At 40.6% G+C, this 26,647-nt stretch overlaps 1 protein-coding gene across 2 annotated transcripts in view; it reads right to left on the bottom strand.

Moving 5' to 3' along the window:
• Nucleotides 1–26,647, bottom strand: part of KCNQ5 (potassium voltage-gated channel subfamily Q member 5) — a 287,671-nt gene that overhangs the window by 79,168 nt on the left and 181,856 nt on the right. For both annotated transcript variants that reach the window (XM_075046449.1, XM_075046448.1), the window contains exon 2: nucleotides 7,924–8,014. In XM_075046449.1, the coding sequence (XP_074902550.1) occupies nucleotides 7,924–8,014 (91 nt within the window). The remainder of the gene's footprint in view (nucleotides 1–7,923; nucleotides 8,015–26,647) is intronic.

The following is a 26,647-nucleotide window of genomic DNA, read 5'->3' as shown; positions in this document are numbered from 1 at the left end:
AGAAAGTGTTTTCTGACAGTTGGTCACTTTTGGCAAACTGGACTTGGAAGACCCTTTACCCCACCTGCCAAAATCCTGCTTATGCATTTGGTTTCTTGAAGATATTAACTTCTGTCATCTCACCAAACCTTTCTGTTACTTGAACAAGTCTTTGGTTACAATATTTTTATTTGGTTCCTTAGGTTCAGTGAAAAAGTTGACTTGGTCCCCTCTTTTCAGTCCAATAACTAGACTTTGAGAGCCAGTACACCAAGTCTCGTGTTTTACAAATTATGCCATTTGCTGAGTGTTTCGCAGCTTTTCCTATCATCTTTTTTCAAGGCTTATGGAATTTTTGGTCTCTTGGAAAAAGAAAAGAACAAACCCCTTCCACATCCTCTCAAAAACATACATATATCTTTGTGAGACATTCATTTCCTGTGATCCTATCTTCATATGGTACAATCAGCCAATTCCTGTCTGGTTCAGATTTGATACCAAAGTTATTATCCTGTCCATGACGTACTTTCCTTAGGCACTCCGTGGAAGCCTACAAGTTTAAAATGGCCAGGACTTATTTTGCTAATTCCTCTTTGTAGCTCACCCAGAGTTCACAGTCCTCAGGACTGGACTTAGTTCTCGCGTGTGTCCCTGTATTTACCATCACCTACACTTTAAACTCTCTTTGGATTTTTGTATTATAGGTATGTCTGCTCTGGATCCTTACAGATATTCTTTGTATTTGTCTGTATTTTGATACTTATTTGCTTGATGTCACAGTTTTTAAACTGAATCTTGTGTAACAGATTTCTTCTCGCGCTTGAGGAAAGTTCACGTTTTGGCTGTAGCAAGCTATGTCTTCGCACGCTTTGTCACGTCTGTGCAAAGAGACTGAGTGGATTGCGGTTTCTGTATGTTACTCAGATGGGTGTTCCCTAGGTTTTCAAACAGCTTTCGTATCACCGATGCTCTGCCTTTTTCAGCATTCTTTTCCTTTTGACATTCAGTGTTTTGTAGACTTTTTCCTTACATACTATTTATAACCATGTACTTCGGCTTTCCTCTGGAGACATATTCTGCATTTCCATTTGGCAAATCAATATTTCCCTAACAAGGGTCAGGTCTGAATTTCTGATAGAGAGTTTGATATCTATCCATTTTTACTGTTGCAATCTAAACTGTTTGTTGCCTGTTTTAAGGAGGTAGCTCTTGCCCTCCATATAACAAGTTTGGATCCTTATCAAACTCTGGCGTGAAGCCAATAAAATTCAATACTGCAGAGTCCAGCGTAAACTATTACAAATCTACATCTATGGAAAATGTTACATTTGTGACTTGGAAGCGGTTTCCCATGCTACCTTGTTATCACTTAAACTAATGAGAAGGAAGACATGTCATGGAAGAGCAGTTGTTGTGCAAGGAGTGTTTCTCATTTGTCCTTAAAGGAGGCCAAGGACAGTTGGTTTGGTTCTTTAGCACGATGCGTTGATTAGCCTAAAAGCAGACGTGCTTTCCCCTCCTCAAAGAATTATATCCCTATTAACCTGAATCCTGACACCCCATCACTAACATGTAATCCTCCTCATTTTCCACTTCTAATCTCAAAATCCTCCTAGAGATCCTGTGTTCTCCTGGGGAACGTGGCCCCTTGAATGGCTGGCTAAAAGGCTTTTTTCTGAATAATATAGACAGTCCTTTCCCTCTTAAGAATAAGTTCTCCACCTTTGAATGCTAGTCCTCCCTGTGTTGGGAACAAAGGGAATCAGAAACTGGTTTTTCACAGTACTAGTATCTTCTCTCCTCACTTTCTGCATATAGCCATATAATGTCATGTACAAGATAAGCTAAGTGACAGCTCTTATATGGGAACAGATAACAAGAACATAAAAGAGCATAATGTACCTATTTAAAAAATCAACACTGGGTTTCTTACTACAGGTTAGTCATTTTAATGTTAAAATTGCACCAGGTCATGAGTTGTGTTACGTTTGACACTGCTTGTGGGTTTGCTATTTCCATCCACCCTCACTGCACAGTACCACCCACTATACGTGCCCTGTTCATCGGGAGGGAATGGAAAATAATTTCATGGATGGTATTTCATCCAGCAGCCATTGACTTGTGGCAACTCCAGTGATCTTAAGATTGCACAGTAAATGGAGATTTCTTGTTGGAGTGTAAATAGTTGGTCGTCCTGCCTGCCTCGGAAATGCTCTGGCAGCGACTCTGAAACTCTCTCTTGCCTTCCACTGCACTTGCTGTTGAATGCCATAGCACTTGAAGTAACCGTTCATAGTTATCCTACCTTCTTTAAGTAATTCTGTTATGAGATTTTTCTTTGCCCTGATTGCAGATCACGTATAATAATGCTGTTTTAGTCATCTTTAGTCATCAAACCCATTTAAGCTTTCCCAGTAGAACTATAATATATTGCATTTTTTAATTATAAAAGAAAAATGATTCCATTCAATGTGCGATTTTTCATTCTTCTCTTTACAAAGGTTATTTCTGCTTAATGGAGAAGAATAAAAGAAAAGAAAGGATAAAATATTACTGACAATGTAACCAAGCCCAGAAACGTATCAATAATAGACTTATGCCAGTATCGAGACATCTTTATTCTCTGATGTGTTTGCAGTGTGTTTCATCTTCTTCAGCACTGTTGACAATAGATTTTTTCATAGATACCTTTACCGTTTTATGTGCAGTGCCATGTTCCTTTGTTATGAAATAGTTTTTATTGTTACTTTCATCTCTCTCCATAGCTACAGTGTGTGCTTATTTGTTTTAGAGCTTCGTTGGTTGGTTGGGAGTGCCAACGCTGCCTTCTGACAGAAGAATTACAGCTTTGGGGACATCTGATATGTTTTTAAATAACTTCACCTTGTCATTTCCATTTTTGTCTTGTCAGTCTTCTTCCTAATAACTGTTAGTTTCAGAAAAGTGCAATAAGCACTTACATTTCCAATGGGAAGTCTGCTCTATTTGCACACAAAGATTCTCTAGCAGTTGTAATGAGATCTGTTCCAAATTTTTATAACAACAATCAGCTCTGATTTGATGAAATCAGTATGCATATTAGGAGAGTTTCAATTTAACCAACAAAGATATGAAATTATTTATTTTGATGAGGTAAGACTATTTTCTTTCAAAGCTAACAGGTAGTTCATTATGACATGGTTGAAATGTTTTATGCTCATGTTATCACCCTATTATAATATTAGTGCATATGAATCCAAACAAGACTGAAAACATGAAGGCTCTGACCTTACTAACATTACATTTCCCCTCTTTTATTCTGTCTTTGATAACGTCAGTTTTGTATGTCTAAGAGATATAATTTTTCAGTGATTTCTATGCACAAATTTTGAAATTTCAAACCCTTGTTTTGATTTGGGATGAAAGAAAACATTGAAAATGAGCATTTCTGGAGAAACATGGATTCTGAGTTTTGACAAGCTCTAGCAAACTTGAAAATCACTGATTTTTCAGCTCAAGGATCAGTTCATCTGTTCCTCTCCGGAGAGAAGACTGCAACGAAACTGTAATAACATGTGTTAGATATGTATCTGCAACTGAAATCTCTGAAGATCGTTCGGTTTTTCCTTTTATGCATTGTTAGCTGATCCTGCAGATCCATCCATCCAGTCCTCTGCTCAGGTCTGGCGTCGCAAGAGAATTCAAGTTCTGGGACAATAATCTAAACTGAAAAATGCTACTTTTTTGAACTGAGCACTTCTCCCTTTTTTTTATATCCACTCTGCCCAGCATTAAAATTTTCTAGTGGGTTTGTAAGATTACATCTCTGTGGGTGGATTCACTGTCCTAGAGCAGAGACAAACTGAATATGTGCTTGCCCGCTATGGGGCAGCTATACCCCATGTTTTTTAATCAATGTTCATCCTCCTTCTACATTTCTTTTACAGGAGACTGTTAGAGAAGGAAGGAATGTTAGGAAGATCTTAATTGCCAGAAGCACTTACTAGCCTCGCCTTTTGGATTCATGTAAGTGACCACAGTACATGTAGAAGCTAGCCTCATCTACTGCACCCTGTCTGCTTTTATGTCTTAGGGAGCTATTTCTGCCTGAAGAATGTGTTCCTAGAGTACATTTTCAGAGGCCCTTATCCTACAGAAATGGGTACAGCTTTCTACCCCAGCCTTTTTCAGAGAAAAACACAAAACAGATTTGACAAAATCAGTCCTGCAGAAATTCACATGATTTTTTCAATCTCTCCACCTTGATTAAAAATGAAAATTCTGAAAAAAAAAAAGAATGCTTTGTCACTTCAAATAAAAATGACATTTCTTTCCTACAGCCTTGATTTTACTTCTAAGCCAAAAGTTCTAAAATGCTCAAATACACAAATAATACTTTATGCCAGGTCAAATGAAACATTTAAACTGATCCAAGACTTCTTTTGGACTTTTTGATTTGCCAAATCTTTATGGGTCAACTCAAATTATTTTATTTATTTTCTTGAATTGACAGCAAACAAACAGAAGTGAACCAGTTATTCACATAGCTGTAGTTGAAAACGATCTTAAAATATAGAGAGTTTGGTCATGAGAGTGAATGACCTCCAGTTCCAGATATATTCCTTCTTGGCTATCTTCCCCAAAAGATTTGATTTTGCCTTCCCAGCCTAAGTTTTACTTCCCTTGTGTTTATTATTTGATAAAGTGCCAGCAAAAGTACTTGTAGGAGATCAGCAACACACCAAAGATTATTTTCTTGCTGTGTTAGTCGGATTCTTAAGCTGCTTGTGGCTTTTTTGATGTTGAAGTAGATTTTATTCTACCGTCTGTCTGGGATATATCACTGCTACAACTTGAGCGCCAGAAGTTGTGTGCACAGACGAGGCTGAAGCATAATTATCATTGTAGGTATAAGGAGTTTCATCTGATGCTGTCCCCCTGGTTGGGCTTATTATTTCTGGACAAAAATCCAACCGAATTAATTACTGATGTAACAATCCAACGTTGCTGCATGCAACATCACTTAATCGGCAGGGCTTTCATTTTAAGCATAAAATTCAAACAAAAACACGTTTCCCTTGACGGCCCCCCCCCGATCAGCAGGAGATGCTAGGAAGGCAGCAGCACTTGCGCCATGCCAGCCCCGAAGCCCTGGCCGGGTACGGCACGACGCGGCAGGTTGACGTCGGCGCTGGGAGCAGAGCTCGGGCGTTTCTGCAGCCCAGACGAGTCCATTAACCTCTGCTGATGCTCAGAAGCCCTCAGCTCATAGCGCTTTCCCAAACCACGGTTTACGCTGAGCTATCGCGCGCTGTTTTATTTTTCCGAGAGAGCATTTAGGATGCAGTGATTAGGAGATATGTTTTCTGCTGCCTTGTAAGGCGAGGCTGGGGGAGATAAATGGAATTGACTGATTGCAGAACAATAATCTTCTCAGCTCCTCTGGCCTTGCTGAGAAGGGGGCAAAGGTTTGCTGACCTCATCTACGCTTCCCTCTTTAACCTCCTTGTGTAGTTGTGAATAGCTGCAATATGTCAAAAGCCACAGGTGCCAGCGCAAGCAGCAGCTCAGGTATTAAGTTGAAGGAATATTACAGTAGCTTTTTAGCCAATTAACATGGCTGTAGGGGGGACCATCTGGAATAAATCTGCGAAGCAAACAGTTCACAGAAACCCAGCGGGCAGCTCTACGGATTGTTGTATTTGTATGGTACTTCATTAGAAAATAAACATATATCTTCCATCTCGAGCACGAAGCAAAACAGTATTAAACCAGATCTCTGATAGTTAATACAACGGTCTCTGCTAAATGACACGTTTGTAAGAGTTGTGTGAATCACTGCAAGGAAAAGGTTGCGAAAACTCTAGTGACTGCAGTTATGTGTCGGCACGGCCAAAACTACTGCTCCTGAGTTAATGTAGAAATGTATTTTTCTCTTGGCTTGTGGTTGCAAAAGCCTGCTTTGATAACATTGCTAATATCAGCTAATGATTCAGTACGCAGAGAAGGAGCAAGTCATGCATCAGCAAACTGGAATAAACCAGTCCGCTTTAGCCTGCTTCTGGAACTTCATACTTCACTGTGTTTATATTTTTCTCCATTAGAGACCCACAGCAGGAGCCGTAAGATTCGTCATCACTAGATTTATCCCTGCCAAGGGTTTGCTGAACGCGCTAGGCTGTAGCGTAGAACTGTTGGACCAGGCTAGTATTGATGCTTCGAGGATTAACCGTCCGCCCTCTCCCTCCTTAAGGCCGTTCCCGTGTTCAGAGGCTGCCACGGGGCGTACGGCCGGAACCGTCAACGTGGACAAAGTCCATCTTCGAAGGCACGGGAGCAGAAAGCGCTGCAGTCTCCCACCGCAGCCCCCAAGCCGCTCCGCTGAGGGACACCTCTACAAGGACCGGTGTGAGGGGCTAGCGGAGCTCACCCACCTCTGCCCGGCGGCGGGAGCACAGCCGGGGCTTTGCAGGGCTCCTCCACGGTCAGGATCCCGGGAGAGCCACGGCAAAGAACAGGGAACGTGTTTACCAGCCAGCTGAGGAATCGGCGGTGGGAAGCGTACCGACACAATCAACAAATACGTGGCTCGTGGGAAATGCATATTTTATGTCAGAACAAATGGCATTTTGACAACCAATTTGCCTAAGTATACAGGGAAACAGATTACTTGTCACAAAAGCACCTGCTATTAGAAATAGAGTATTTTCTCACTAATCAAATTTTCCTGTTTTCTATACCAGAAAATCTTAGCAATTAGTGTAGTAATTGCGATAATAGAGCTAGCTGCTGAACATTTCATTTACAAAGTGTTGTTCAGATATGTAAATAATGGGACTAGGTATGAGCATAGGATTAAATCTAATCACTTTTAGCTGGTTTAATGCCACCTGATCTTTTCTCCACAAAAAAGAAAAAAAGCTAATATGGCTAGGAAGCAAAAAGACCACATTTAGCACGCCTCTCCCTAATTAGCTCTGCTAAGAAACCATCAGATGGAGCAGAACACCACACATCTGCACCTAGCCAGCTCTGGACATTTAGTTCAGGTATCTTGACGCAGTGGCACATTGTGCTGTAGAGACATAGCATACACCATAATTATGCTTATCAGCCTGCTCACACCAAAATTAATTAGGGAGCTGTTCTGATATATATATATATATGTTCAGATATATACAGTGATGACAATTAAAATGTTGGCATTTGTCAACAGTTACTTCACCCCAGGCACTACCTAACAAGCCACAGTCTGCTGTATACATGGAACTGAAATAACCATGGTAACTCTGGGTATATAGTGACATTTTAATGATCACTACCGCCTATCCTCAGGCCATCACTTGCAGAACTAAATGGCCCATCAAGAAGCAGATGAATAAAGTGGTGTCCATACAATGCATGAAAAATGTTAGGCACTTTCAGGGATTAAAGCCATTTATACCTACCTCAGAAGGGAAAAAGGAGAGATGAACATAATACAAAAGCATGTATTATGAAGAAATAATAAAACCACTACATCCTACTGCAGCAACTGCCACTAAAATGTCAGTATCTACCAACAGCTAGCACAAATTGGTATCTAAGATACCAAAATTATTTCCTATTTTAAGTGCCTCTTACTACATACTGACTTTATAAATGGCAGCAGCAGTATCAAAGGTCTTTCATGCTCAGTCACTGCCAAACTGCAGTAGAAAAACTATCAGTTATAAACCACAGCAATTCTCAAGCAAAGAAGGGGATGCAATACAGTACTTTATTAACACTTTCATACAATCTGACCTGTTCTTAAAGAAAAAGATGGTGGAATCCTCTATTTTATTATTTTTTCATCATTCTGATGAAAAGTCTGGTTTCCTAAAGCATTCAGGAATTATACTATTTTCTCCATGGTGAGGGAGAGTATTTGAGTGTATATAAAAGTATCTGTAAAACTGTCTTGTATTTAGAAGTTTCACTTACCAAAATGAAGAGACAACCAGAGGCAAGTTTTGTGTGTTCAGGAATAGTAGAAAACACGGACAAAATCAAGCAACCAAACACAAGGAGAAAACTGAAAAAGAAAGAATATTAATAATTGTTAATATTTTTCAGAACCCTGACCCAGTATCTATATTGATCCTACTTCACCAACATTAATAGAAGACTATCAATGAACAGTCTTCAATAATAGAAGGGAATTCAACCACTACTTAACTTGGTTCATTAAAGACATTAGAATAGCCTATTACTAAATCCACATGGTTCTGAGCAGCACTGGTAGAATCAATGGAAAGAAAGACAAGAAACAAGATTTTCTTGCAGAAATGACCCAATATGCACAGACACTACTTTTGGTATCACACTCCTGTACCTTAATGCAGTCCAGATACTCTTAGTGGCTTTAAAGAAAGATCACCAATGGGAGCGTCCTCTCCCCAGTCTGAAAAATCATTTCTCCCACAACTGACCACAAATATCTGCTGTATAAGCTTATCGAAGAGCTAAGGTACGTATTGCACCTAACCGCCCATCTGAAACAACTTCCTTCTGAGCAAGACTCCATGTACAAACTACTAGAAGCTGAGAGGTAGTAGAGTTATGGCCCTAAATGGACAGGCTCCATTCTGGGAACAAACTTAATACCGTACAACCCATGGAAGAAGTTAAAACAAAGGAGGGAATTAAGAAAGTCTTACACAAGTCGTGCAATTACAATCGGGAAAACGTGACCGCAAGTTTGAGCTTGCATGAGGTTGCACATGTCATGGTACTGACGAATACACGCAGGCAAAGCAAAACACCAACACGCTGCTAAATCTCTTTGCGAGGAAGATGCAAACACCAGGTATCACTATAGAAATTCTTGCATATCCCAGGTCTGATCTTTACAGCAGACAGCACGTGGTGTTTGCAGACACGAGCCTGCAGAGCTGGTATAGCTCTGACGCCTATAGTATGGATGAAAAGGAATATCCTTTCCTATCGCACCGCTTCACCAATGATAACACCACTGTGCTGGTGAAACCATCTATGAATTGGATCAGAAGTTCATCTCACCCACAATACCATGAACTGACTAATCAGCCAGGCAGCACACTGAATGAGTGCAAGGCGGTTCATGTTCTATATTTTAAATTCTTGCACTAGGTTTTGCAAGTAGTAATAATTGATTCTATCAATGTTTTGCTAATTTCTATCTTAAAACACTTGTCAGTCATGCTGGGCAATGAGTCAAGTAACAAAGGGCAGGCCTTTGGCTTTTGTCTGAATTGCTGGGACTCTTCTTAGCAGATGCTCTAACCCAACATGAATAGGCACTGTAATTAGTGCAGATATATATCTGCAAGAAAGTGCAAATGGCTCCTTACTGATACAAAAGGGACTCCGAGGGACTCCTCTTCCAGGGACAAAGGGGAAAAACATAGAGATTACTGATCTAGATAGAGGGTGCATATGTTTTTCAATATGATGTTTCCTTTAACCAACACAATAATTCTGAAGGCACAGAAAGCAGCTTTTCAGAAAAATACTGGGGAGTGTGTGGGGGGGTGTTTCTGGTGGCCAAGTTGAACATCCCTCAGCAGTGTGCTCTCATACGCTGAGCCGTACTAGGAAGAACGTATCTGGCAGGTTGAGGGAAAGGATTATTTTCCACTGTCTGACATCTGAAAGACCACATCTGGAGTGCTGTGCCCAGTTTGAGGCTCCCCAGCGTGGAAGAGAGATGGATAGCCCGAAGCGAGCCCAGGGGAGGGTCACCGAGGCGGTCGGGGCTGCAGCTCATGACATATAGGATGGGCTGAACAGAGCTGGGTTTGTCCAGCCTGGGCAAAGGGAGGCTGAGACCTCTGACTGCTGTCCTCAGCTAGCTAATTCTGGTTAGAAAGAAGGCAGAGAGGACACAGTTTGCAGGAAAGAAAATTATGATTACCTATAAGGAAAAAAAAGTCAGAGTGAAGGTGGTTCAGCACCGGAACAAGTTGCCCGGCGAGGCTGTGAAATTTCTGTTCCTGGAGATTTCAGAACTTGGCTGGAAAAGGCTCTGGTCTGACTTGGAAGTGAGCTCTGCTTTGAGCAGGAGGTCGGACTAGATGACCCGAAGAGGCCTCTTCCAACCCAAGTTCTTCTATGATTCTAACTACCGGGTACAAACATTACTATATTATTGCATCGGCCCCCACTTGCGCTTCAGGACCTAAAATTGCTCTTTCCCTTACAACATATGGATTTTCCATAGTCCTGTAATATAGCAGTGCTGTAATATATCCAATACATTAGATAAAAATCTAAGTCCATTTCTTCAGAATTTCTAGTAGAAAATATGATGTGCAATGTGATAAGACATCGGAGGCACATTTTGTAGCCTATCACTTAACTGCCGTGGCGTTCTCCTCTGAAAATCAAATCTGGTAGGAGCTTGCATATAAGCTCTATTAAGAACTGTAAATAAAACAGTACCCAGGAGGGTAAAGGACATCTCTGGCACGTACCATTGGCAAGTCTATCTTCCAGACTAAAGAAAGATACAGATCAGCATATATATATGCTTAAAGGTTTCATAAAAAACTCATTCAAGTGACAAAAATCCACCTTGTGAGTGATTTTGCTCCCCTTCCCCCCACTTTTTTTAAAAAGGAAAATCACCCAGAACATTACTGGTAGTTTCAGCTGCTACAGTCTTCAGATACAACCCCCCTATAATTACATCCTACTGACATAGGCATAAATGTGGTTTCTCCTCGTTAAGGCTTGCACGGAGGGCAAAATAAAATTAAGAAGTGACTAAGAATTTACAGTAAAAGGATGTAATTTCCTTTTGCTGAATTTCTTTAGTCCTGAATCAGTTAAAATGATATTTTCTTAGTTCCTTTGTGTTTAGGTATTAAAAATTGCTCTTGTTTAGTTGTATTCCAGTAATACCAACTAAATTGGAGGCCCAGTTGTACTGGGTCTTGTCCAAACACACAATACAAGTTTTCACTTGGAAGAGATCTCTTACAGCACAATTATAGAAAACAGACGCAGCAGGAAAAAAAGAAAGCTGGTTGTTCCCATATCACAGCTGGAGACCACGGCACAGAAAAGGTAAGGGACTTGCCTAAGGCTCCATGGAAAGTCTTTATATGTGGAATAAACCCGAACCTTTTACGTCCCAGCCCAGTCCTGCAGTCACAAGACCGTTCCCCGCTCACCCACCGCTTGCTTTGCTGTAGTTCCTTCAGGACTGCGATTTAGAAGATCACTGTGGGCAAAGTGTTGATTCACGATAGATGGGAAAAGTGAGTCAGGAGAGGGGAATCAGTACAGTTAAGCAGTGTATTAATCGAAGTAAAGGTAAATATTCAGGAAAGCCAGATGCAGTTTAGATTAGCACCTGGTAGACATAGTTCTGCAGATTATCCACGAAAAGCAGAAACAATCCTCACAGTAATACGTAAGCATAGTCTTGGAAAGCTATTTTTCCAAACCTCTCTAACCTTTTGTTCTCAGTTTTTCCAGAAACTCTAAAAGGAATGGAGCATTGTTATTAATTATTGTTATTAAAGAACAAAAGAAAAATGTTTGCATTTATCCACCCACACATTCAAATCTTGCCCCTCTATCCCTCATTCCCCTCTCCAACATTGAACACTTTTTTTACTGCCATTCAGCATATTATGGCTAAAATTAGACTGTAAGCACTTTGGGGGAGGGGAGAAACCCAGTCCTATTAGCCTTGCAAAACCGACAGCATACTTTTAGGTGCTGTAAAACACAACGCTAGCAACAAAAGTAAAAGGATTAAGTGTTTTGGAATATTTTCCATAGTTTATTTACCACTGACGTGTTTTCCTTCAAAGTAAACCAAGAGTCAGGTTCACTTTCTATCTTCTTTAATGTCATCTGTTTACTCGGGCCATGCAGGGAAAGCACCTCTCTTTTGCCCCAGCTAGAACTGAAGGCACGAAGGATACAGCAACGCCTTTCACCTGGCTGGACGCTAAACAAGGATCTGTCCAGCAACAATAAATCTCTAAGGTTCAAACTCCACGGTGGTCAAAGTGTATCAGAAGTTGTTCTTTCCTGACACGAACTATTTCTCCAGTGACAGATGAAGTGTAGAGGATTGCATTAAGCCCTGGGTAGTCACTTTATGACCCTCAATAGAGGAAAAAGTATTTTTCGAATGCCATCATTTGAACTGTGTGCTGTGATATGTGCTATACAAGAGGATGCTGCTGTAGGTAGAGAGCACTACAAAGCAAAACACCGAGCAATTATATTTGGCCTCTAGTGGTTCAAGCTGGATCATATATTTGTTCACGCTGAAAAAAACAGATGGTCTTTCCTCATGCATTCAGTATCAGACAGTAAAACGTATGCCTTAGGCAGCAACTTCCCATAAAATTATTCAAGCACTGCCATAGTCTTGTATTTTATCAAAAGCAGCGACTTCCATCTCGTTTCAGCAGTAATCAGTTTTGATGCAGATCCTTTCATCTTATTCCCCTGCTTCTGAAAGCATACACTAATTGGAGAAAAGCCAATTTATGAAAGATAATATAACTCAGAAGCTTTGATATTTATTCAATCCACCTCTCATAAACTTTTCTTACTGGTTAATTAGGAACTACCAATTCTCCATTTATTTAATTTTCAACAGAATTTTACTATAGTTTGTGATTTAAGGGCTGTTCACATGGAAGAGGATGTTCAGCTTAAAGCAATTGTTAAAACATTACTCAGGGACTATCATAAGCACAAAAAATACACTCAGGGAAGATCTTTAAAAGCTATTTTGCTACATTATTTACTGCTAGAATTAAAATAATCAAAAGTTAAACATCTGCAAACAGTTTTATGACCTCTTCTGTAAATAATAAAAACGTATCACTGTTAAAGTGACACAATTAAGCGATTAGACCACCAGAGTTATGTTCCAGTATTATTTGAGGTCTGATTTAATCCCCATAAATGCAAGGGCATTCAGGATTATGACCAAAACTATTTGCAAATCATCACTAGTGCCATTATCCTGGATTTTGTACGGAAGGTAGAAAATGTTTGAAAGCTTTTGCTAACCTTAACTACAACCAAAAAGTAGCTCTTACTTTTCCCACTGGTACAAAGCCAGAACCAGCGCAGTTGCTTGCAAACTTGCAGCAAGTTGTTTCCATTCACGAGGTATGAGACTACAAAGAAGCTATTCGAGCCCCTCCGAAAGTAATTCCTGCCCACAGCCAGGAGCAGTGCCCATGTTTTCTTAACAGTGACCGGGATCTCGCTGAGCTGAGTACCCAAGTACCAATTTAAATGATTTTTTTAAATTCGTGAATGCATAAAATCTGTGTGAGGCATTAGATAAATAAATGTGCTGAAGTTTATACTGGATGTAGAGCACCGATAGATCCATGACCGGTTCAGGTAAGTGGATACAACACCCAGTAAAGACCCTATAAAGGAAGGAGACGGTCATTCATGGCAGTGTTATACTTTCATTGGGACTATTAGTTTTGGTGAACAGTCCTCACAAAAGGCACAGGGACGGGTATCTGATAAGCGGTTTGCCCTACACGAGATCCTTGTCTTGGCTAGATGCTGTTGGCACTCTCACCCCTCTCGGTGCGTGAGAAAAGGAGACTTCACGGCTTCAGCATGCCATGGAACTGGTGGGGACAGAGAAAAAAACAGCGTTTCCTGCACCAGGAGTTACTGTTACACATACACCCAATTTGCAAGGCACTAAGTTCCCATAGGGGAGAAAGTATGCCTATCGTTGGACCGAGAGCGGGCGTACCACGTCGCATCCTGGAGCAGACATTCATGCTCAAGACAGGAGAGCAGCAGAAACCTGAGGGCTCCCGCCAGCCTCCGCTGCCTCCGAGCAGGCAGTTCTTGGAGGAAGCGGGGAAATATCCTCTCCAACAGGGTACAGAGAGACAAACGCTGAAGCCTTCTCCTAGCTTCGGGAAGAGCTGAAAGGGAAACCGCCAGCTAGCGCAGGCGCGAGGAGGACATTTACGCCGGTCCTGTGGGATCTCCCTTAAAACGTAATCTTTTCAACTTTCCTATAAAACAGATAAGGCACTGCTGACAGGGTGGAAAAGAATACAGTTTAACAGTTTTGATAGTGTAAGCCATGTGGATTAAATTTTCCATCATTTATAGTTTCAATGTGACTTGTTTATGCAAGAAAATGAGATATGACAAAGGTTATGACAATTTGTTAAAAATGTTTGACAAAAGCCACATGGAGAATAAGTGCTCTCCCATAGAAAAAGCTCATAAATTTCTCCTGTAGGCTTTCTTTAAAATGACTTGCACTTCAACCTTTTCCTCAAGTGGAAGAGTGTAACATGTTAAGGGTTGGATACTGTGCTGCCTTCTGCCCAGAAATAACACAACCCTGCCTATGGAGAGGTGGAGTATGAAGACTGCGTTGTCTTAAAATGTGAAAATAAACTGGATAGGAAACTTGGAAAATTATTTTTGAGATAAAAAAATAAATACGCAGCAAAACCAGCTTTTTATATATATTCTGTCTTTGGATTAATTGTTACCTTTTTCAGAAATACAAAAATTTGAACTGAATTTCATGTCTGAAATTTTTTAAGAACTGAACTTGCTGCTGAAGCAACTTGTTTAGAAAGATGAGTTTGGTCAGGCTCTGATGAATAAATTTTATTCAAACAATTAGAACAGTTCATCAAGTATGAAAGAGTTCAAGTTTGCAGTGTCAAAAAAAGTGTTGTCAACCTAAATCGACCTTTTCTGTCATATTTTTAAGGAGTCATATTTTTAGCAGTGTCTGCTAAGTGATTGCACTTGGCTTATTTTCACAAAGCAATGAAAAGGCTATAACAGGAGGTGTAATCAAAACCAAGCAAATGAAATAGCTCAGATACCTATGGGACACCAATGAAAGTGTCATTATATGCTCATTTGATAATCTATTCCATCTCAGACAAAAAATAAAACATCAAGGTAAATTTCTCCAGGGGTCTATAAAGCAGGCATCATTGTTCCTTGAGCAAGCACATCAGCTTAGAAGAAAACAAAACAAATCAAGAAATGCTTTTTCTGACGGGTTTAATGCTCAGAGATACTTGTGACCTAGATATTTTTGAGAAGGTTTTCACGGACTTCAACAAGAGACATCTTTTGACACAAAAATAAGAGTAAAGCATGTGTTCTTCCAGTTTTTAACTATTTTGAAGATTGGGAAGCGTGATACTGATTTGCATCCCAGGATCCTTGTTTGCACTTACAGGTGCCTCAAATCTGTAGAAAATGACAAAATGCTCCTTTTATCACACCCAAAGAGTAGGTCTTTTTGTAGACCAAAATTTTCAAATGTGAATGCTTAATTTAGTAAACAAATTCCGTATTTAGACAACTCTGTAGGTCTTTTTTTTTCTTTTGCATCAAATAGCCCTAACTCCCAATGACAAGTCTGGTAGCTCACCTGCCAACCTTTGCTTCATCACAGATATTTCCCAAGAAAATTAATTTAAGACATGAATAGAAACAATGTTGTATTTATCACTGAGCATTGGTTGCAGGATTTATATAGTTTTTTAGAACATATACAAAATTAAGATAAGAACTTTATTATAATGCAATGGAGAAAATTAAAAGAATTACAGTATGAAGCTGGAGAAATGAAAACCACTGCATAATACTTTTTGTAAAATCATTTGTCCGTTGCAACCTATTTATTCTAACCTTGTCCACAACCTAGGGCAAAGGGAAATACTCAAATAACCTTTTCCTGTAAAAGTGTTTGCTAACGCACTGTACTCAGATCTCTTGCTAACCAGAAAAATAACCCTTAACGTAAGAAATGTGTGGATGTGTAAGAAGGAATTGCGTTCTGGTAATCACCAGCATAATTCACTTCAAAACCAGGTTTTCACGTCTTCAGATTTTAAGACAGAAATACTGCCACTGCCACATGTTTGGTTTTTTGAAGGAAGAGAGCAAAATGAAAAGAACAGAAGAACTGTAGGACTGCTGGGTATTTTTTATGCCACAACTAACAGACTCCATCTCCTCTTTGCTCAGCGCTGAGAGGACAGCTCTGGCTCCAGCGAAGCTAAGGCGTGATTGATTGTAATGGGGCCAGACATCACTCACCTTCATTATCTAATTGTCCATCAGTGGCCAACAGAGCCATGGCTTTGGCAGCTAAAACTACGTAGAACCCTACTGGGTTGGGACAAAAAGCCTTTCTAACTTAGCCTCTGGAGTTAATCCCACTCAGTGTGACTCAGCTAGACCCCGAGTAAATCACCCCGTGCCAGGGAACGGCACTGTTACTCCTGATGGCTCCTGGTGGTCTGCACCATTAAATGGTGAGGACTGCCACTAGCATCCTTTTGGCCTGGGTAAAACAACACTTTCCTGGACGATTCCTGGGTACGGTCTGGGAGTTAGCATGTCTCTGGATGAAATTTTTCTCTGGACTTGCTAATACATCTTTTATTATGGACAGGTACTACTGGATGTCAAGTTACAGTGTTGAAAAAATATTATTAAGTCCATACCCAAGCACTATCAAACGAGCATATTTAAAACATGAGCTGTAATTTATGATCAATCAGAATATTTCAGTATTGTTGTACATCTTAATTGAAAGTAAGGATGGAGGCAAAGTCTATTGAACATTTAGTCATTCAAATTCAGGTGCTGGCTTGGCATAGTTTAATAAAATGCTTGGGATTAAACTACTTGCAAGATTTGGGATTAAGACAATTAGCCCAACATGGTTGTGGGAAGCACCCAAGGATCAGCTAATAATCTCTATTTCTCCTATTCTTCTCCAGTAGTATATTATATTTTGGATCTTGCTTTGGTTTTAAGTTTGTTTTCCAGTGGTGTATGGTCAGTAACACAGGGAATTAAAGGAGTTCTTCAGGGGAAAGGACTACTCAAATGCAGTCATGCAAATATACTGCTGCACTACATGAGTAAAAGGAACTCCTTTTCATCACACCCCTCAAGAAGGCCTCTTAGTAACCCTTGGCTATTTCTATAACTTTTTATTATTCCAGACATGTGAACAAAGTAGTACCCACAATGAACAAAGTAGGACCCACAATCCTCCAGCAATAGCTTTCCAGACTGCAAAATAACACAGTTGTTATGGCAGCACAATTCGCTTTCAAGATATAGATGAAGAAAAGAATCTATGGGATACTTGGCTTTGTATGGGGATTCCAGTTTATTTGCTGTCACTAAATGCTATTAAGACTCACACGTTAACAGAATACTGCATAAGACAACAAACCACCTTTTTTTTTTTTTTTTTTTTGTTAAATAGACAAAGGTATTTTAAGTGGCAGCATCAGAGTTTTGATGTGTATTGTACCACACAACTATATCAGCCTGTGACGGCTGTGGGAGGAATGGTACAAAACGATTTCAAATGACAAATACCAGTTAATCTGCTCACTTTATGATGCTTTCATTCAGCAGGTTGATTAAGACAGGAACAATTTATCACCTTTTTAATATACTGAAATACAGAAGAATATTTTTAAACACTCCATTCAGGAGAATGAAGATGAAAGAGCAAGTCTGTCCTGAAGAAAACCATATATTCATGACAGAATTTAAAAAAATGGTAAGCATAACACAGTAGTTAAAAGTCCAGGCTACCTTATAGCCCCAGCACCCCTCAGAGCTACCACAGAAATCTAAGCAGCTGTAAATGCCAGGGCTCATTAAACTTGGCAGCATAATTTCATAATGGCATCAAGAATAAATATTTTTAAAATTTCTTCAACGTACCAAGATCTAGGTCTTCTTTCTCTAATTTAATTTACTCCTATTAACTAATAGCTGGATTTTGGTCTTTGCTGAAACCTTGCAGTTGACTTCAGTGGAAGTATGGCTTGTGTTGGGAATTATGAGCTGACTCATAAATATCACCAGAGCAAAGAAAACCCTGTTAATTTCCTAGTTTTCTCCCAGTAGTAAACAAGGATATAAATGGAACACAGAATATTTTTCCAACATAATGCATTGTTAGTATTAAACTTACTTCTAAGAATCAATCACTGCACTGTAGCTCGAGGGTGTTCAGTTTTATACCACACCATTAGTCTTGTCTTCCTTAATCTAAATAAATTCTGTGCTTTCTGGAATCTGAAGTGCTCTTTCTTGTTGTTAGGCAGCAGTACTAACAGACCCGGACCTGATGGCAGAAGCATGTGAGACTGCAAAAGAAGAAGAATCCCATTTCGAAGGGTTCAAATGACGATGAGTATTTCCTGGGTTTAATGTATTTATAGCAACACTTATCTCCTCTCCGTGAGGGTCTATGCTCATGATGTCGACAAGAAAGCAGCACAAAGTCTCGAAAAATGGGGGGGGAGTGGGGCGTTCACCTCTTTCCTTGTACGCTTTAAGTTTCTTAGTGTTTAAAAGCGCTAGGACTCGCTGCAGTGAGTACAACAAACGGCTTGTGGTTTTATATCACACACCGCTTTGAGAACAGAACAGCTCTCGCACTGACCTAAAGCGAGATGTAACACTGACTTTTCAAAATGAGGCTTTATCCCGAGCCTCTCCAGTCAAAGCCCAACGATGTGACTCATTTTCCTCTATTCTTCGGGGTCTTTTATCTCGTAATCACTGCAATTGGAAAGAGGGCCACGTAATCGCTTCCGTGCATCACACAAGATATTCGGAAGTCCCTACGACGTACCGCTGCCAAGAAAACCAGCGGTGGCTGCTCGCAGCGGCAAGGGAGGGCATCTGGTGTGCCCACAGCGGGACCTGCCCCTCCTGGGATGTTTGTGAGAAATTCGGCTGGTCCTCACACGTCTGGATTCCGTGTGCCAACGGTATGCTTCTACGTTGCTTTGGCAACAATAATATTTCTGTTTCGATAATGAGTTATTTTATTAAATGCTGAGTTGCAAAGGTTCTGGAACAACTATTGTGCTCATGCAGAGTGTTAAATACACAAAGCGATCACTTATTTTCCATATGGGGAAAAACTTGCCCTTCGACCTTCTTAAACACATTAAAGCTGCTGCTTGTCTGTTTGAAACAACACATGAAGGTGCTTTTACTTTCCAACATTTTATCTTACAGTGGCTTGCGCTCTTTGCCAAAATCGTCCCGCTCAGAAAGTAGTGTGATACAAGTCTGCGTTTTTAAGACATATTACAGGCACAGAGATAACTTCATATGAATTCTACTTTAGCAGATCAGTTTCCTTTCACAGATGTTGATCCTGTAAGCACTTCGTCAAGTGTTCAAGGTCAGGCTGGATGGGGCTTTGAGCAACCTGATCCCGTAGAAGATGTCCCTGCCCATGGCAGGGGGGTGGACTAGATGGTCTTTAAAGGTCCCTTCCAACTTTAACCCTTCTGTGATTCTATGATCTATGTGCATAGTTTAATCAGAGATGATTGTGAGTACATACTTCCAAACACTGACCGTATGCTTCAAGGTTGGAGAAGCAGCCCTGGAGATCCCTTTGTTAACTACACAGTTAAATTCAATTTTCCAGCACTTCAATACCCAGAGTACTAGCCTTCAGTAGTTGCATGGCACGTCCTAGTGAACAGGATTGTAATTTCCTACACCTTTCCTCAGCAATTAGGAGACAAGCAGACACGCATCTCTGCTGGACGGAGAAGAACACCGCTCTCGCTACAAGGAGGTGCAGTTAGTTGGTGTATCTCAGCTAAGAATGATTTCTGGCTGTGCAAATGCCAAGGGAACATCTCTCTGTTGTACCTCTGTGACTCCTACCACAGCACCTTACACCCTTCAGTGTACTTCGTCCAGACAACTCTATCGACACAGCAGTGTTGTTTCCCTATATTAACAACGTGGAGCAGAGATACTTGATAGCTTGGCCTCCTACAATTCATAAAGATTCACATTAAAAATCAGTACAGGCGAGGCACTGAATGGCTTTTGCAAATTCTGAGTCTCTGAGAGTCTAAATTTTTCACTGTCTTTAAAACATTAACTCAAGTGTACATGAGAACCTTGTGAGAGTTAAGAATTGGTCCTTCCTAGGCCAGGAGTGATTTAAGCTATGTATGGGACCCAAACAGAGCCCTTGCACAGCCAGGAGTTGTTCTTAGTTGAGATACACCAGCTGACTGCACCTCCTTGTAGCGAGAGCGGTGTTTTTCTCCTTCCAGCAGAGATGCGTGTCTGCCTGTCTCCTAATTGCTCAGGAAACTTGACAAGCGAAAGAGTGGATTCAGGGTAAGCCAAAAATGTTGTGTATATTTATCTGTAAAAAACAAGTTCTGCTAGCTGAACCTTTTTCTTTTCATATATTTTGTGACCTGTTATGAACATTTATTTATGTAGATTTAAAGAATAAATGCTGAGCACGACTAGGCATCTTGATTTAACTGAAAAATCATGTAACAGTATCCATCCAGCCACGTGAGAGCACGCAGATGAAAAGTAACCCAATCAACCAATTTATCAAAGCAACAGAAACCCTTTTCAACTTAACAAGATTGTTTAGTCAAACCTTCCTATAAAACCGTATGAAATAAATAGTTTTGCAGTATGCCCAGAGCATCACTGAGCTCAGACAATCACAGGCAAATAAATAACGGAGGACCCATCTGTTAAAATCATCATATTAATCTCTAACAAAGCTAAAGTTACACTGACTTCTTTCACAAAGGGAATTCATAAAAATCACAGTCTTGTGTTGGCTGGAAGGGACCTCCAGCAGTTTTCTTGTCCAACCCCCTGCTAAAAGCAAGTTCAATTCCATCAGCTTGCTCAGGGCTGTGTCCAGCCGAGTACCGAGTGTCCGCAGGCAGGGATGCTCCACGGCCTCCCTGGGCAGCCTGGTTCCACACCCAACTGCCTGCATGGTTACAATTTTTTTCTTAATATCAAGTTGCAATCATTACATAAGAAACACTAAGCATCACATTACTTCACTCCTCAAAGTATAATGACCAAACTTCTTTTTTTTTCTTTTTTTTTTTTTTTTTCAGATCACCAGACTGCATCACTCAATCTACTAGATGAAGAAGAAGTGGGCTTGATGGGCTGGGATGATGGGCTGGTCTGCATCCTCATCCTCCTGGTGCTAATCTCTTATACCTATCACCTCCTTACCCCAACCACCTCACTTAGTTTGTACCTTTTGAAGGTCTGTAAACCTAATATTGAAACACTGAGGTCAGATATCAAGGCCTTTTAACCTAAAACAGTTTCACAGCTCTCTGTAGTATCCTCATTATCTGGATTGCTATTTTGGCGCTCTCTTTTCTTTTATTTTGTCTGTTATTTTTCCTGCAACCCAGGTAAGAACAAAGCCAAACCGCTGTTTTTACTATAATGATAGACATGGTTTACTTTGTGTATAACTCGACTTGTTCATAGTCCTTTTAGTTTGTCAGAGGGTTTTATTTTATATTACTGAAAATGCAAAAAATCCCACCAGACCTGGGCCACGCAAGTTAAAAAACAGGATGCATATTAATGATACCTTGATTATACAAATTATTATCTCTTGGCCAGCACTGGAGGATTTTCCAGCTATTAGCTGTTATTTTCAGATACAGAAGCCCTGAGTAGCTGTTTTGAGGCTGACATACTCGGGAGTCCTAGTTTGCCTGTGGAGCACTTTTGAGGCTCAAGCCAATAATTAAATGCCCAGGCACAGATTCAGATGTCCAGTAGTACAGCGCTTTCATTTGGAAATGTATTTATCACATCTTCAGCAGGCTGTGTGATGTCTTTCCACAATGTGTTTCTCCTACCTGTGGCCACGGCCCAGGAGGTCACACACTGCACCCCCCTACCTTATTAGCTTTTTTTGGCTTTAGATGAAGAATGGGGATTTGTAATGAGATACCTACGTGGTCTGTTTGAAACACAAAAAGGCCACTTCAGCCGGCGCGCTGTAACGCACGTGCAGCCAGCGGTGGCTGTAATTCTTCTGTAGGTAGGTAAACAGAGAGAATTACTTTAAAAAAATGAATATTCATGTATTTCTTAGCACTTATGACTGGGAGTGACCATGAGGTCACTTAGCCAGGCTTCTGAATGGTACCGGCGACCTCCGCACTTCAGGAGACTGAACTTTTCCGTGCCTTTGGGATTTGGGAAAGGGGCCCTACAGCTACAAGCAGCATATAGGAAGGACCACCTGGTTGCAATGAGCAGAGCATGGCCTGGCTGCAAAGAAAAGCCCAAACACTTTCTGAGTCCCTGACAATTTGATCTGCAAGAAGACTTTTTCCTGACTCCAGATTGCCCCATTTGATCTCCAGGAAGTAACAAGAAGGAAAATGCAGGCATCTAAGAAAACTTTCTCGGTACTATTTTAGACATCTGCCTTGCACGCATCTAGTGGCCTGTCCCTAGTTGTCACAGCTCTTTGCTTCAGAGGAAAGGGGAGAGGGTAACCGAAAGTATTTGGTCGATTTTTCTTCATGGACAAAAAGAAAAAACTCCAAACGCTCCCACTCAGCTCCTGTCAACTGAAGCACTTATGCCTGAGTTTCACTTCTAATCATCTTGCTGAGGGCATGACAGTATTATCAAAGCTTCTTCTGAAAAATTCAATTTTGCAACAGCAGGAAAAAATAAAATGAGAATGTCTTTAGACAGAAAACATTTATAGAGTCTGAAGGTAAAATAACAATTTTGATTTGTTCCTGTATTTTCAGTTTTGCTCTCTTATTACAGCCTATTGCCTCAGGAAGCCTTTGGCTGGTTGAATGTGCATCAAACAGCTAAATGAAGCACCTAAAAGTTTCTTTAAATAGTTTGATTTTCCAGAATCTCAAAAAAAAAAAGTAAACTTAGTAACGAAAGTCCATGCAAATCTGCTTTGTCACGGCACAAACTTTCCGAAGAAGTGCTTTGCCGCTCGCTGTCCGGATGATCCCAGCAGACCAGCCCGAAACCTCGGCAGCCCTCGCCGCAGCGGCTGGTGGCATCTGCCCAGGGAAGACCCCGTGGAGGTGACGAGCCGGTCCCTCGGCAGCGGCTCAGGGGCTTCCCGAACTTTGGGCCATGGACCTGGACAGACTGTGCTGCTATCAGGTTGCCTAATCACAGTTTGGGAGTGCGTGTGTATTTTTAGCAGGCGTACAAAAACAGCGAATGATTTACAAAGGTTAAGTATGAGCTCTATGACGATGTATCTTTTAATTTGTTTGCCTGAACCTACTCCTTAATAATTGCGCCGATGCCACCTCTGTGTGGCATTCTGAGAGGCAGTTAATCACCGTTCCTGTTCATCTGCTCTGTTTGCATCTTCACTTTCTAAATCCTCATTATATGTGGGTACAGAATAAATCTTTTTTCAGGCACTAGGGAAGATACAGACAGAAGTGAGCTCTAATTTCCAAATTCTAATCCAATGACCGCTGAACCCAGCCCATGTCAGGCCAAGCAGGCTGGCAGTGTTAATGAATGCTGGTGTCCATTTTTCGTGACTCACGGTGGGGTGATGTGTCTGGAATAATGTCCGTCTGCCTGCTTCTGTAGCTGCATCACCAGATTTGTGGACTGCAGACAGTTTACATTGTGAGGCTCAGTTAGTCCAATGCTTTAACTGCGTATAGTACCTAATATTTACACTTCGTACCACAGGGACAATAACATATTGTTATTACGTAAAGGGACACTACAGTTTTAAAATATATTTGCAACCTGCCTGATAAGAAGAGTTGGTTGGGACAATACAGCTCCATTTTGAAATTGCCATTTTTCTTATTATTCCACTTACTAGGTAAGCCTCAAATCAGATGTCTGGAGAAAAATACGGGCTAAAATGCAATCTTTGCCATGGCATTGCAAAATATCCAAGGGAGAAAAACATTGTCTAAGTGGCTAATACACTGTGAAATTTGTCCATGATTTGTAAAATAATGATACAGTGTGAGTCCTGCAACACACAAGTATAAAAAGTCTTCAATTCATTAGTCTCTGGAAAAATCAAGTTGCTGCTACCCAGCTTCAGTGACTCTTGGTCTCCCTGAAGTCAGCACAAACTTGTCTTGCACATGAGAAGACTGAAACTGGACTGTAGGTAATTACTGCACAAACGCAAACAGCTTTTAAAAAAACTCTCTGCATGTTGAATGTATGTGATGGATTTAAACAACATCACAAATGTAAACTGTACTCGAGAAAACTGTGCAGCTGGTAGAGTCCATAAAGATAAAAGAAATGTTTCCATAACATTTAGCTTCGAGTTGACATTTATATAACAAAACCATGGTAAAGCTATGTTTAGCTGAACTTGTTTGCATATTTTGCATCAGGATCACCAAAGGCTCTCTTCCCTCATTTATATAGTTACCACATTTCAGTAACCACATTTATATAGCAGAGGCAACAGCTACCGCAAAAGGAAAACTGAAAACCAGAGAATTTGTAACATTTGGATAAACAAGGCATTAATTCTGGTATTGTAACTAATCAACAACTGGATGTGTTCACTTTTGACTGAAGCAATTGCCCTGTTTTCAGTAATGGAGACACACAGTGTAGTTTGTACCAAGTTCTTGAACTTTTAGCTGTAAAATATACCCTCATCAATATGATTTTAGTTTGTCAGACAGAAACACACTGTTTTTCTTTTGTCTCTTTCATCTTAAAAGTGCCAGAAGATATGGCCAACCTTTTAGGCTCACGCAAATTCATCCTTCTGAGTTCATTCCCTTATCAAGCACAAGGCTGTAGAAATGTATTTTTTTCAGTCCCATTGGTTTAGTAAGGAAAGAGGCTTAACATAAGCAGATCCCTTCCCGACTGCCACTGCGATACAGAGATGGTTCAAGTGAAGTTTTCCTAGATGCTTTACACTTGCTAAGAGGTGCAGAAACACGACTTACACATCTGTAGGGTGACATCCCATCCCTGTTGGAATGAATAAGGCTCTTGCTGTTGAAATTAGTAAGGTTAAGATTTCCTGTAAGGAAATCTGCCCCTTTTTCTGTAACAAATCTGGCGTTTGAGAAACATATATTCATTGCAGGAAGCTGTAGCAAAGATGGGCCTTTACTGCGCTTAAAGATGTGAAGAAACAGTGAGACCGTAGCGTACGTCAGCCTGCCAAGGTCAGCTTTAAATGAGCTAGCTCGAGTTCTGACAAAGTGCAGCCAAAGAAGCACAGAGGTTAGCTCAGGCTAGCCGTCCTGTTATTCACCCCGCTTTCGAGACAGGCTGAGTAGTTTATACTTGTGCTCTAGCCTGGCACAATTACACTACTATCATTACCCAGGCTGACTGCATAGAAACTAGCTCACAAGTGTCCACAGAAGCTCCTGCTGACTTAATCAGAGACTTTTTCGGGCATAAGAATACAATCTGCAATACGATATCCAAAACAAATTTCTCAAAGGATCTGTTACAGAAGAATAGTACAGAAGAACACCACACCAACAAAGAAATTCTTTGTAGACCTAAGGGAATTTAAGTTTGAAAAAAATAATAGAATGCCTTTAATAAATGCTATGAAAAAGCATGAAAATTTCAATGAAATGGGAACTCAGGAAATGTTGCGCATCACGATAGGCAAAGCTCAGGGTTTATACTGTCAATTAGGTTACATGACATCAGTGGACCACCAAAATACAGAGGAGCCATTTCTCACTACTGTTGGTCCTTGCAAGTCTATGAATAGATATGAATCCAAAAGAAATAAAAGATTATACATCACACACCTTGATATTCAATGAGTAAACGTCTCAGGGAGATGCTGAGGACAGTGTTTCAGCCAGCACTTCCACATGTCTCCGTCTTTCCGTTTGCGTCCCTGCTACTGTGCTTTGAATGACATTGCAGGCAGCAATAAATACAGCACAGCACTAATCACCTTTGTTTATGAAGGGAAACTGCTCTCAGAGTAGAGGTTCCGGCCTCTTCTCAGAAACCTCTAGTGTTTGAAATAAGAAGTATTTTTGTACACAAGGGCCAACGATGCCAGAGAAACCTTGAAGTCAAAGGAATGTGTGTGTAGAAATGGTGCAGAGTCAAGTCTGAGACCAAGAACGAGCTTTCTGTTGTGATGGCTGCAAAAATGGGAGGACCCTAAGGGGACATTTTTGAAGGGTGTTTAGCTGCAAAAGATGGAAGTATGTACTTAGTGAGATTTTTTCAGAAGTTCCTCAAATTTTGCAACTTCTACAGTCTTCCTTCAAAATCTAACCCAAGTAATGTGATAATAGTTTAATTCTTTTTACCCTGAAAGACATTTAGATGATTTAAAATGTGGTATTAGGAAAGACAATATGGTCTGACTAGACTTTAAGAAGACTGATATCACCTAGTAAATAATGTGTAATATAAGTAGCGATGTATTACTGATAGTGGTTAAAACCAAGAGACTGCAACCCCTAAGAAGAGCAATTGAACTGAACTGTACAGCTTAAAATACCTTCTCATTGCTAAAAAAGGCATTTTACAGTATTAAATCAAAGGAAAGGAACCAGACATTAGACAGTAATCTTTTGGAGGCAGGCTGTGGTTCCTTGCGTGTGTCTGGAAGGCGTTCCACACGTAGGCGGCCTGGCCTGGGATGGAGTATCACAGGCCTGGATATGACATTAAGAGCCAATCCCAATCCCAAAATATTTCAGGACATCAAATCCATGTTTTCTCCAGTTCATTTTCTACCTTGCAGGCTTCTGTCCAAGTTATTAACCGTGTGGGTGAGGGACTATTGGCTTAACTTGCCAGCCCGGAGTGTCACCCTGAGAGG

The sequence above is a fragment of the Buteo buteo genome, chromosome 15 (assembly GCF_964188355.1).
Source record: "Buteo buteo chromosome 15, bButBut1.hap1.1, whole genome shotgun sequence".
Lineage (NCBI taxonomy): Eukaryota > Metazoa > Chordata > Aves > Accipitriformes > Accipitridae > Buteo > Buteo buteo.
This window is presented reverse-complemented; position numbering and strand designations above follow the sequence as displayed.